Raw genomic sequence first — 13,534 nt, 5'->3', positions numbered from 1 at the left:
TCTAGTCTTCTTGTGGCTATTTGGTCTAGTTTACCAAATGGTGTTGACAGGACTATAGACTGGAGATGATTGGACTTGCACAGTATTATAATTACTATATTCATCAACCTAGATATAAGACCCTGTAGAATAGCTGACTGACAAATGTATATTTTAACTAGGACAAGTTATTACCAGCAGTCCCGCTGAGAACTAAACTAGCTTCTAATAATCAGGCTCTTTTTCCCATATGCAGGGAAAACCCTACAAGCAGTTCCTTATAGGGAGGAAAATGTAAAAAACATGCTCACAACTAGCTTTCGATAATGTGAGTATATAACTTAAGTTGTAGTTTACTATGTGCTGTCTGCATTTACGACATTTCTCCCTGAGTAACAATTAATGGGAGAGAGACTCAGATGCAACAAAGCCAGATTTTATCTGCAATACCTAGAGCACTTTGCTACTGTCTTGTAGTTGTTCCAAATTTGCAGCCTAAATATGGTAACCTTGCTCAAAAGTCTTTTAGGTCATTCAGAAATGTAGATATAATTCAAAAAAGCCTTGCAGATCTTACCATATTGCATTAGAATGACAGGAGCAAGGAAAATGCCAGTCACTATTTAGATTTTTAGCCAAATCTTTAGAAAAACTTCAAAATTCTACTTTATTATAAATCATATTTATCATTTAATAGATGGAACTGCAAGGAGACATCCAGCAAAAGAAAACTCAATATGGCTTCTGTGCTAAAGGTAAAAGTAAGAAACTCACTTTTTTTTAAAAAAAATCATAAACTGAAATACCATTAAGAAGTCAACAGGCCATCATGATGCACATTTTGCTAAAGAAAAATACACTAAAAGTATAAACATATGGAATGAACTCAAGAAAACAACATCTCAGTATTGGCTTAATCTGGGGATGAAATGTTCCACTGAGATGATCTGTAAAATATACATAGAAAGAAATTCACCAATAAAACTGAAATTTCAGAATTTGTTAGGGGGGGGGGTAGGGGAAGAAGTGAGGAAAAGATAACTGAGGAATTAAAACGTATCCAAAATAGGCGTTCATTTCCCAGTTCTTTGGGACTGACTTTGAGAAACTTGGTAATAGCAATCTTCTGGATTGCATCTTCCTACACGGCCCGGTAGTCCCTGCACACCTGGTTCTCCTGGAGCTCCGGGTGGGCCTTGCATACCAGTAACTAAACAAATAAACAAACAAACAAGAAACTGCAATTAGCTTTGTTAATTTTAGTCAGCCATCCAACAGTGGGTATTGAATTTTATTTCAGAGGTTATGCATTACAGGGCAACTCAATTTAGTTTTTTTTTAATATGTAACTGTTGTATTGTCAAGAATAGGAAGAGTTGTTTTTTACCTGTAGGACCAGGTGGGCCAGGATCACCTGGCAAGCCAATTCCAGGCTCACCTCTTTCACCTTTTTGTCCTCTGTAGCCTAGAGAAGATAAATACAAATGGAATAAGAGTGTCCTGAAATGACACTGTTAAAAGTTTTGTTAGACTCTTTCCTCAGAGTAATGGCAAAGATCATTTTAACTTATTTTCCGATGCAGGGAATTTAAGCAATATTCTATATACTTCCCATACCACAGAAAATTCCCAATGGAGAGGAGCAGATGTGGACATAAAAGGTGCTGGCTAGGTATATTTAACAATTTAGTGGCATTAATTCTGCCTAATTGGGATGAAAGTGGATTTGAAGACAGGAAGGTGCAGTGAAAGGTAAAACAATGGATTCTTTTTGTTAGTATTTGAAAATAAGTTTAATGGGGAATTGGCAGGGAATTGAACAACTTTGTGGTAAGTTTAGAATATCATTAAAAATGCTGAGCACAGGGCATATTGCGATGTGACTTGCAACCTGAGATTTCAACAGCAATAAGCTGCCAAAACAAGTATAGGATAAATTATAGCTATTGTTTAAACACAGGAAATTTAGGCACAAGTATCTGTGCTTAGTTTATCAAGGAATGGATAATTACAGAATGATTTAGCCATTACATGCTTTATATGTGAAGGTTGCTGAAAAATTCAAGGTTATTCGGATATTGTTTTGACTTGGTTCACATACCGCACTAAGTTCACAATAAACTATAAAAACATGATAATTTAGCACAATATAAGAACCTAACCACAGCATGAGCAGGGGGATCTGAATTTAAGTTTGCACTAGTATAGAGACTATAATTCAATTTCCCTGATCTGGCACCTTCCTGAGGTATTTTATGTCCATACTGGCTGGAAATTCTGGGAGTGACAATCCCAGCACATCTGGACTATGCTAAATAGGAAAAGGCTGCTCTATATGATCAGTGGACTGTATGGGAAATAGTGATACATGTGAAAATTATTAAAAATAAAAACAGGTGGGGAGCTGCTTCTTTTTTTCTTGGGAATATTAGAATTCCATTTTTTTGATAGACATGGAAGAAATTCATAAACATCTAGTAGGCCTGAGTGGATCTGTGGCCTTAAAAATAATTGTTTCTGAGGAAGATAAAAAGGCCCTCCTGGTTGTTCCCTAAGACTGAACTCCAGTTTTGAAGTTAATTATATGAATAGATTTCACCTTATGAAGATGTATAAGCAGTTCTGAAAAAAAAAGTTTCAGATGTCTTCAGTGAAATCAAGGGAAAGCTTATAGACAATTGTGCGTCTTTATATTCATCCATGTTATGAAGCTCTAATCAGATATTTGTAAGAGCCATAATTTCTTTGAGATACAAAGTGGTTTTGTGAAAAAGCAGGATTTTGAAACAAATTCCATCTTCTACTGCAAGGAAATGGGAAGGCTAATCAATGGTTCTGAAAAACTGTCAGGCGTCAAAAGCATCCTCTTGATGGACAAAAGATTTAAGGGACATTAAGGGAATTAAAGGACAAAGGATGAAGATAGATATAGCAGATAGCTGAGAGAAACCAGTTCTGAATTGCTTATTTCCAAATGCAGTGTCAGTTCACATAGTTGAGTCGCACAATTTTAGAGGGATTGTCACAACAATATTGAAGAGGAAATATATTGAAAGAAATGATAAAATGGGCCAGAAGTGCATATTTGAACTAAAGCAGGGGTGTCAAACACAATTTCATTGAGGGCCGCATCATTGAGGGAGGGCCGGGTGGGTGTGGCCAGGGTGGGTGCAGCCTACTGGGTGGGCATGGATGGAATGGGTGTGGCCTACTGGGTGGGCGTGGCCAGCTCATTCGCATCAAGGGTGCCTGTGGGGGCCTGGGCAGGAGTGGGACAGATCTGAGGGTCTCTGGCAGAAAGGGGTGGGACCAGGGCAGAGCCCATCATGCTGGATATGTGAAGTAGGCGAGGGCCATTTGCTGGCCACTTCCAGGCGATGGTGCATTTCTTCATTCCTCACAAAGGGTGACACCTCCCCAGCATGCACCCAGGGGGCGGGGCCAACACGGCAGGAGCTGGTTCCTCGCTGTTTCCAGACGGCCTTGTGGAGCTAAGACTGAATGCATTTCAGCATAGATGGCCACCACAAAATTGTACATTGGCTCCCGGCCGGCCTGGGCCAGGGCCAAGGCAGCGGGAGCCGTTCCTTCACTGTTTCCAGGATGGCTTTGTGGGCCACATGAAACCACTTCGCGGGCCGCATCGCGGGCCGCATGTGTTTGACATGTCTGAACTAAAGTAAATCGTGGATCTGAAAGTGTTGAGATCTGTTTTTACTACTTCTGGTTTCTAATTCTGTTTCTCACACTGAAAAAGAGGTTCAAATTGAAAGTTACTTTGAATATAAAGCATATATATATTTATTTTCCTTCTTAATGAAAAGTAAGTATAAGGGGCACTAAAGGGCCTAATTTAGGAGTGATTTAACTCTTTGTTCTCCACTGTTGTTCAAAGTGATGCTCCTCATGACCACAATTTGAAAAGAGACAAAGACGTATGCCTCTTTCCAACATATGCTCTGCTTGCTTCTGAATAAGGAAAACAAATGTCTTTAGCAATACATTCAGAAAACACAGTTTGACTCTAATTTGGAAGCAGCATCCATATAGGTAGAGTAGCATGCTGGATACTGACCAATAGAAGCCAGCTGACCCATCTACTATCCTGCAGAACAGCCATGGTTTGCTTTGTCAGTTGATTGAGTAAAGAACATATGATTGAACCATAATCATGCAGAGACATAAATCATGATTTACAAATGTTTTGCTAAACCAAAACTAAAGAAGCCATATCATGGCTTAGAGGTGATAGGTGAATCCAGCCTGTTGGCTATCAGCAAGAAAATGAAGAATTGTATCAAAGGGGAGGAAGCCCAGAGCTGAGATTTATCTCAGCAAAGTGAACACTCGAGATGCTTGCATGCATGCCAGTGCTAGCATGAGATTAATTTTCTAGTGTTATCAGATGAAGGAAATTAGAATAAGACAATTATGGTTAAATGAGATTTCAGTTGCTGTTAACTCAACAAAACAAACATGTCAGGAAGCATGCACCCTGCTCAGAAAATGACATATATTAAAAAACAAACTGACAGTGAAATGTGATATCTTCATAAATTAAAAAGGAATAAGGATCATTATCTTCATATATTATCTGGGAAACTATGGCCTATTGAATAGAACTCATAATGTCCTCCAATTACCATGATTAATTTAATAAACACATTAGTCAGAATGGTATGCAATTTATTTTAATCACTACACTTTCTAGCAAAGGCATCTGTTACGCTTGTTGTTTGTTATATTGCCTTGCTTTATTTTACAATAAAAATCATTGCTCTAGACTAACCCTACTGAGCTGCAGGAAGGATGAAAAAAGTCTAGATGGTGGCTATGGCCTTGTGATTGAAATTCTGCTTCGCTTAAAAAGGTGAGGTTTTGATAGTGCAGCCACATCTGCCATCTTGATTATTTGACCCCTCTCCTGCCCATGGACACACCTGGTGTTACACATTAAAAAAAGGCTTTTGCCCTTAAATATCCTCTTAAGTATCCATCACTTGGATGCCTATATGTGTCATGGATAAGGAAATAAAACAATAATTTGGAACCATAGGTAAACAAGGAATAAGGCAACCCCAAACATTTGCTGACATGAATATAAGAGTCAATTCACATTTTATGGCTATCAACTCTAAAAAAAAACAATGATCAGTCACATCCAAATTACATAAAATATTTTTACATTGTTGAGCAATTACAAAACATTTATGAAACATTTCATCAACGATTTGTAAATTTTGGCTTTATTTTACAGAGTCAAAACAGTAAGAAAAACACTTAAATATTGTAAGAGAACACCATTCAAGAGCAATCCAAAACAGGTATCTGTCATTAACACAGCAGTTTTAAATATGAGGTATATTTTAGTAATTATTAAACTTCCAGAGTTTAACTTCACAGTCTACCTGAGTGACATTTTAAATTTATTGTGAAAATTATGGTGTTAATATAAGGTTTTTAAATTCAAGTGAAGCAAGGTGCAACTCTAAACGTCTCACAATTAATCGATGATGAAACATAAATTATTTCAGCATATATTCTGACTTGTTAATTATGATTTATTGTAAGGATACTGTATTGTAATTCTGCAGAAATCAACCACATTGTTATCCCTGACAGCATTTGGGAAGTTTAGAGGAGAATGCAAAACCTGTTTAGATAAGCAGTACTTCTTTGGATGAGTAGATGCCCAAGCAGAGACAAACAGAGGCAATAATGCTTGAAAAACAGGGACGCTGGCATTAAGACATTGTATCATTCTCCAATTATCAATGAATTTTAGGCTAAAGATCTAAATCTTTAGATCTACTGATAACAAAAGTACTGTTTCTTTCTAAGATCAGAATCAAGGTTTCCCATTTAGAAGACTTTAAAAAGTGCAGGGTTCCCTATTCACTTACAGGTGGTCAGCAACTTTGAGTGATGTTGTAGATAAAAGATTTTCCAAGCTTTAGCTATCTTGTAAGATTCTGGACATTAGAATACTATTTTTCATTTAAATTTGGGGATGAGTTAGTACCATCTAGGAGGGCTGCAGGGCTTAGGGTTCTCATGGGCACTGTATTATACAGTACTGGCCAAAATTGTGGAAATCTTTTGAAAAAAGTGTAGAGTAGAAATGCCACCTTTGGTTAAGTTTCTGCCAATTTTTCTTCTAATTTCTTTATAACTGTAGTCTTGTTCACTTAATAATAGTATTTTATATCGCTTTCTGGGCAACCAGTCAACTCTTTGTACCATTACTTTAATTTTATTACATTTTACAAGCTCACTAAATGAAAGAAAAAAAAACTCAACCAATTTGATAGCGATCACATAACACACTGACAAATGTCCTCCTCTCAGCTTCAATACATGACATCAATAACTGAATCCTACTGTGATCTGATTGGCTCATTGCCAAAACAAGATGACACCTGATTGGCTCTCTAAACACTCATGCTCATTGGCTACAATCAGAGGAAGGCAAGCTACCTGATATCAACCTAAGCAAGTTGTGCTTCCTTTTTTCTGGTTATTTGGCTATAACTTTTTATAGAATACAGTACAGATAATTGAATAAACTATGTTGCATTACATTGATTAAATTGATATATAATTTTATGGTCCTACTCCCCCCAAAAGTGGTGTTATTAGCCATTGAATCTCAAAAATACACTTTTCCCAAAAGTTTTCCACAATTTTGGCCACTGCTGTACAGATAGTCCTCGACGTACAGCCATTTGTTTATCCCAAAGCTGCTTTTTTCAAAAGGCAACTGGACTCTGTTTTTCCTTGAAGATGTTTCACTTCTCATCCAGGAAGCTTCTTCAGTTCAAACTTCAATTCAGTTAGAAGAGAAACATCTTCAAGGAAAAACAGTCCAGTTGCCTTTTGAAAAAAGCACCTTTGGGACAACCATGACCTTGGATGACCGAGAATCTCCATAGACAATTCTGGCCACTACTGTAAACCTCTTAACTCAGACACGTCAAACACACGGCCCGGGGGCCGGATGCGGCCTGCGAAGTGGTTTCATGTGGCCAGCGAAGCCATCCTGGAAACAGTGAGGGAACGGCCCCCGCTGCCTTGGCCCTGGCCCAGGCCGGCTGGGAGCCAATGTACAATTTTGTGGTGGCCATCTATACTGAAACATATTCAGTCTTAGCTCCACAAGGCCATCTGGAAACGGCTTGGTGCCGCAGGTGCCCGAGGGTCAGGCTGGGCATCTGACCTCTGCTGCCCAGGGCTCCGGGCAGCCCACGCCACCATCCAGTCCCCCCGCATGGCCTGAGAGGAACAGTGAGGCTCCTCCAGTGGACCATGCCTTGGCACATGCCCTGGTCCTACCCCCTTCTGCCAGAGACCCTCAGATCTGTCCCACTCCTGCCCAGGCACCACTCTGTCCATGCCCACCTAGTAGACTGCACTCACCCTGGCCACACACCCCCGCCCCCCCGAGGGCAACTGCAATGCTGATGCGGCCCTCAATGAAATTGAGTTTGACACCCCTGTCTTAACTAGACAAAAAAATTAAAATTGCTAGAAATGTCTAGAAGACCTTCTAATGCTAGGTGTAGGAATTCATGGCCATTAAAAAGACTCTTCTCTCTTTGATGTATGCATTTCTTTTCCTTCTAAATACAAAAGTTGGTATATTTCCTTCTAAATACAAAAGTTGGCATACGTAACATTTTTGTGTATATTTTTATTGAATAGGATGCATATATAGTACATTATAGTTCTCCACACTTGAGAAAATATTCCTCTTGCCCTCCAGTCTGCTGACAGGACAACAGAGATAAGGAGAAGGCAGAGCAATGGACTGTAGAAATACAGTCTGTTCAGTGATAAATAATCCAGAAAATGATGTTCATTGCTCTGCCTTCCACTTAACTTAATAGCCAGATAAGATGCCTTTACATCAAGGTACTTTCTATTGAGAAAATGTCATATTTGGTATTCGGGGTTCAGAATATCTTTTGAAGAATTTGTTCTTTAGGATATATTTGTATCTTATAAACGTGGAGATCTTTGAGGAAGATTATACATCATGTCAGGGTATGGAGCTAGCTGAGAACAAGGTCGTTAAAGAAAATGAGCCACTGTGACCCATTTTTTTAGAAATCCATTCAGTTATCAGCTGCGTTGAAAAAAAAACCTTTGCAGTAATTTTACACATTATATTCATTTCAACAAAAGCATAGACAAAGTGTCTATGGGGGGTCCTCTGTGAACAAATGCAATTGGTGGTGGAATTTCCATCGCTAAATGATATATACAGCAGTAAAATGTAATGTCATATATGATGCTGCTGCTTAGCAATGGGCAATTCTGGTATTCTTGGTTGACATCGTTCAGCAAATTACCGTGAGTTGTTAAGTGAGGATCTGATCACCATTTGTGACCTCCTGTCGCTTCTCCGTTGACTTTGCTTGTCAGAAGCCAGCAAAGAAGCCTGCAAATGGCTGGCTGCGGGATGCTTTGATGGATAGAGTGTAAGTACCACTCGCTCAGCGCCGTTGCAAGTTTGAATGGTCACTGAATGAGTGATTGTTAAGCAAAGACCACTTTTAGTTGTGAGGAAAATTCTCTATATTTTCTCTACTTCCTCAGATTTATATAAAAAACAGAGTCAATGCAATTACAGACTGCCACATGGTTCTCATTTCTTTTTCCAAACCATATAGGAATTTCAGCTTTAAGATGTACTCATAATAACTAGACTATTATTTAGCTTTGCAAAACGTTTTTTAATTCAATGTCTCACTTAATAACTGAAGTTCTTCATTTAATGCATGTTAGTGATTGGTGGCTACTATTTTCTTGTCTCTGTGTGTTGTGGGGTGGGGATATCCTGCTTGAATACTGAAGCTAGTAAGCAAGGAGACTTTGGGCATACTACAATTGGGAAATTAACATTTCCCAATTCTTTCTAGCCTCACCTTCCATACCGACTCCATTGCTCAAATGGTATAACTGAAAATAAGCAATACAACTATAATCCCAAGTGATTTAATCTCTATTATTCTCATTACATGAGGGAATTAATTAATTAATTAATTAATTAATTAATTAATTAGTTCGTTCGTTCGTTCGTTCGTTCATTCGTTCATTCATCACATTTCTATAGCTCTTGTCGTACCTAAAAGACTCTTATTAAGAGATGCCCTGAAACATCCTACTGATCAGCAAATTAGTGACCAAAACTGTTTTATTACCTAATTTTAACCTTAAAACCAAATGAGGCTTAAGGCCTTCTTGTACAATTGAGCGATACTGCTCATCTCCCATCCCTCAGACAGAAGCAAAATCATTTTAATGCGCAATTTGCCCCATCTGCAGATCCATTCCCTGCCTCTATTTTGCATATTCTGAGTCACCACCAAATGGTGCTGTTTTGGTTGTGTGAGGTAACCAGCTGGTCCCTTCCTTGGCTTTCCTGCCCTCCATCTTAAACACATCACTAACTGGTGGGAAAAGCATCCATTGATCATGGCCCTGTTTCAGGAACAGGAAGGATGACTGCAGGATTCTTTCTATCTTCTCTAGCTTCTTCCTGGGATTTTCCTCCAACTCTCCATTGTACTCTAGCTGAAGCTGAATAAAGTAACAAACCAAAAAGTCATGTAGGGAGCTGAGCTGCAAGCAGTACTTAGTAGACTAAGGATTTCTCTCCCCTTCTTTTCCTTATACAGTAGTGGCCAAAATTGTGGAAACCTTTTGGGAAAAGTGTACAGTAGAAATGCCACCTTTGGTTAAGTTTCCACCAGTTTTTCTTCTAATTTCTTTATAACTGTAGCCTTGTTCACTTAATAATACTATTTTACATCACTTTCTGGGCAATCAGTCAACTCTTTGCACTTTAATTTAATTATTAATTAAAAATTAATAATAAAAAATAATTAATTTTAATACTTTAATTTTATTATGTTTTACAAGCTCACTACATGAAAGAACACAAAAAACCCCCAACCAACTTGATAGTGATCACATAACACACTGACAGCTTCAATACATGACATCAATAACTGAATCCTACTATCATCTGACTGGCTCATTGCCAAAACAAGATGACACCTGATTGGCTCTCTAAACACTCATGCTCATTGGCTACAATCAGAGGAAGGCAAGCTACCTGATATCAACCTAAGCAAGTTGTGCTTCCTTTTTCTGGTTATTTGGCTATACATTTTCGTAGAATACAGTATAAATAATTGAACAAACTATGTTGCATTACATTTTTGATTAAATTATCTTTCCATTGATATATAATTTTATGATATTACTCCAAACAAAGTGGTGTTATTAGCCATCAAATTTCAATAATACACTTTTCCCAAAAGGTTTCCACCATTTTGGCCATTACTGTACAGATAATCCTCGACGTACAACCATTTGTTTATCCCAAAGCTGCTTTTTTCAAAAGGCAACTGGACTCTGTTTTTCCTTGAAGATGTTTCGCTTCTCATCCAGGAAGCTTCTTCAGTTCTAACTTCAATTCAGTTAGAAGAGAAACGTCTTCAAGGAAAAACAAAGTCCAGTTGCCTTTTGAAAAAAAGCACCTTTGGGACAACCATGATCTGAATGACCGAGAATCTCCATAGACATTTAACTATTCGGTTAGGGAGTGTTCAAAGTTACAGCGGCATTGAAAAAAGTGAGTTATGACTGATTCTCATACAGGATTCTCATGGTCACGTGATCAGAATTTGGATGCTTGGCAACCAGCATGTATTTACAAAGATTGCAGTGTCCTGGGTCATGTGATCACCATTTGCCAGCTTCCCAGCCAGCTTCTGACAAGCAAAGTCAATGGGAGAAGCTGGATTCTTATAACAACAATGATCCACTTAACCAACTTCAGTGACTCGCTTAACAACCATGAAAAAAAGGTCATAAAATCTATTCCCTTAATAGCCACCTTGCTTATCAATGGAAATTCGGGTCTCAGTCGTGGTTATAAAGTTGCAGACTACCTGTATAGGCAATAAATGTGCAAAGGATCTTCCATATTCTGTTGAGAAGCAATTGGAAAATACTATTTCACTCATTCAGTCTTGTGAAAAGAGTTGAAGCAAATTCAATATTGCCAGTCAAGCAGCCTAGTGCTATTGCAAACTTCTGATTGGCCAGAATTTTAATTTACTGGCTTCCGGTCACTTCCAATATTCTGTGGAGAATGTAAAATAATGACAACCTCATTTCCCGTGTTGTGAGCTACGGGCGGATGTATCAAACTCTTTGTAGCCATCTGGAATTTGGCAGCTCAGATTGGACAGTCCTACAATTGTAACCTTGAGTACCCAAAATGGGAGAGGTGAGTGGAGAAAAATTAATTGGAAGCTACAGAACATCTCCTGAGGTAGTGGAGGAGGGATAGAGGCAGTGGTGGGATTCAGCCAGTTCGTACCAGTTCGGCAGAACCGGGAGCTAATTTTTTGTTGCCCAGGCCCAGAACAGACTGCCAGAAGCGGCATCCACACAGAGAACCAATTGTTCACATATATGAATCCCACCACTGGATAGAGGGGTTGGCGAGTAATAGTCTGGTAAATTGGTGCTTTGAAAGAGGTTGTGTGCCCTGCGACTACCATTTGGAGAATGGGAACGTCCCTCAGCAGCCATTTTGGAATAGTGCCCATAAGAAATGCACAACATTCTCAATATGCCATTTAGCCCTTGTAGAAGAGTGAATGCAGTATTGTGCATTTAAAGAAAGGAACACTGATGGTAGATGCAGATCTTACAAGCCAGATCTTTCTGGAAGTTAATGAACCTGACTTGATTGAATTTTCAACTGCAGCATTAGCTCTGAATTACTGAAATGTTTACTGTGTGGGGGCACCCGGATATAATTCAAAGCACACATTTTGTTCCACGTTTTAAAGCTGATTTAGAGTTGGTACATGGGATAATATGCTACACTCAGCGACATTCTGCAATAATCTCTTTACAACTGTAACACTAAAAGCAGCTTTTATTATTTCTGTCACTAGAAGCATTGTTTCTAGTCCTTCACATGCCAGCGGGAAATCATTCACATTATATCTTGGCTTGCTTGTTTTTGGTTTTTTACAAATATCTTTAGCTATTCACTCTGTGCATCCTGGTTAAACAATCTAGGAGCAGAGATAGTTGAGTCGATTATTTACAAGAATTTGCATATTTCATTGAGGAGCAAGCCATATTCTGAAAAACCTCTAGTCCTCCTGTAACAATCCTTGATCTTTTCATTCTGGTTCTTCTCATTCTGAGCTCTTTCTCAGTCTCTAAGCCATTATTCTTCTCCTTACAGCTTTGTGTTCCGCCCTTCTTCGGCTCTGCTTTCATGTTCTTCATTCCAGTCTGACTTGCTCTGACTCCAGAGCAGACCAAACTAACAAAAAATAATAATGAAAAACTACCTATATTCATAGGCTTTATATCTACTACCCCAATCGTATTTTTACAGTGTGAGCTTTAAATATTTTGTTTGTGCATCTAAAATGGCAGCATAGTCTGTTTTCACTGATTCACTGAGAATAATGAAACATAATACTGAATAACTATAAACATTCCTTTCCCCCCAGTTAATCAATATGCCACTTTACAGAATTTCTGGCTAAGTTTTCTTTAGATATTGCACAAACCTAATTACAAGAATATATGTACGTAGTTAAATTTACTGGAAAAGTAATAAACTGTAACGTTTACAGTTCATCATTTTCACTACACTTTAATTTGTATATATTTTATAACACACTGGATCCCTAAGATCAGAAACTCAAATAGCTGATTATGGGATAATCCTCTCGTTGTTAGAACTCTCCTACCTTCTGGTACTAATTTTTCAGTTAAAATAATTGTAGATTAATAAAAAGAGTATATCAGTATCCTGATGTGATCAGTTATTAAGATTATGCACTAATTAGAAGTTTTTAATGTACAACAAAGCAGACTCCTAAACAAATGTTAATAGATTGGTCTAGTCTAGAAAATGCTAGTATCGATTTAAAAGTTAATCGTTAGAAAGCTAGTACCTGTATAGTTTTACCCAACTCTGAAGATGTTTGAACGCTTTAAAAATAAAATATGCATATAGGAATGCGTTTGGAAGCCCTACCTGGTGGTCCAGGTTCCCCAGGTGGCCCAGGTAATCCATCTTTTCCTGGAAGACCTGGCTTCCCATGAGTTTGGGAAGCTAGCATAGCAGCGGGCAACTTCAGCTGAGACACAAACTGAGTCATCCTCTCTTCATTTATTAAAAAAGCAACAAGAATAATAAAATAGCATTAAATGTCTTTTCAACACTTGGAAAAATATATCTACTGTACTATATGTTATAACTGCAGTATTACGGTTTATATTTTTTTCAAATTATACAGTGAGTGGTCATCTAACTTGATCATTTCTCTTCTTTTCACTTAACCCTTTCTTCCTGACCTGTTTTCTGATTTTTCCCAAGCTGTACATTTGAGCTTGGCAATATGTTACCTTTTTAATGTGTTTAATTGTCATGGGTAAAGGGCCAAGGAGAGAAGCTTTGTTATTGATAATTTTTAGCCTTTTAAGTGGGCTGTTGCTGGGTAAT

The 13,534-nt window shown here is 38.2% G+C and overlaps 1 protein-coding gene across 1 annotated transcript in view; it reads right to left on the bottom strand.

Moving 5' to 3' along the window:
• Window positions 1-1,052: 1,052 nt before the first annotated feature.
• The window catches only part of COL19A1 (collagen type XIX alpha 1 chain), a gene marked incomplete at its 5' end in the record, with an annotated part of 154,010 nt that continues 141,528 nt past the window's right edge, over window positions 1,053-13,534 (bottom strand). Inside the window, 3 exons of the mRNA XM_029285489.1 lie at window positions 1,053-1,189; window positions 1,367-1,444; window positions 13,067-13,195. Coding sequence (XP_029141322.1) covers window positions 1,053-1,189; window positions 1,367-1,444; window positions 13,067-13,195 — 344 coding nt within the window. The remainder of the gene's footprint in view (window positions 1,190-1,366; window positions 1,445-13,066; window positions 13,196-13,534) is intronic.

This window comes from Protobothrops mucrosquamatus, unplaced genomic scaffold, assembly GCF_001527695.2.
Source record: "Protobothrops mucrosquamatus isolate PMUCROS unplaced genomic scaffold, P.Mucros_1.0 scaffold1762, whole genome shotgun sequence".
NCBI classification, from domain to species: Eukaryota; Metazoa; Chordata; class Lepidosauria; order Squamata; family Viperidae; genus Protobothrops; species Protobothrops mucrosquamatus.
Note: the sequence above shows the minus strand (reverse complement) of the source record. Positions and strands in the feature narration are given on the sequence as shown.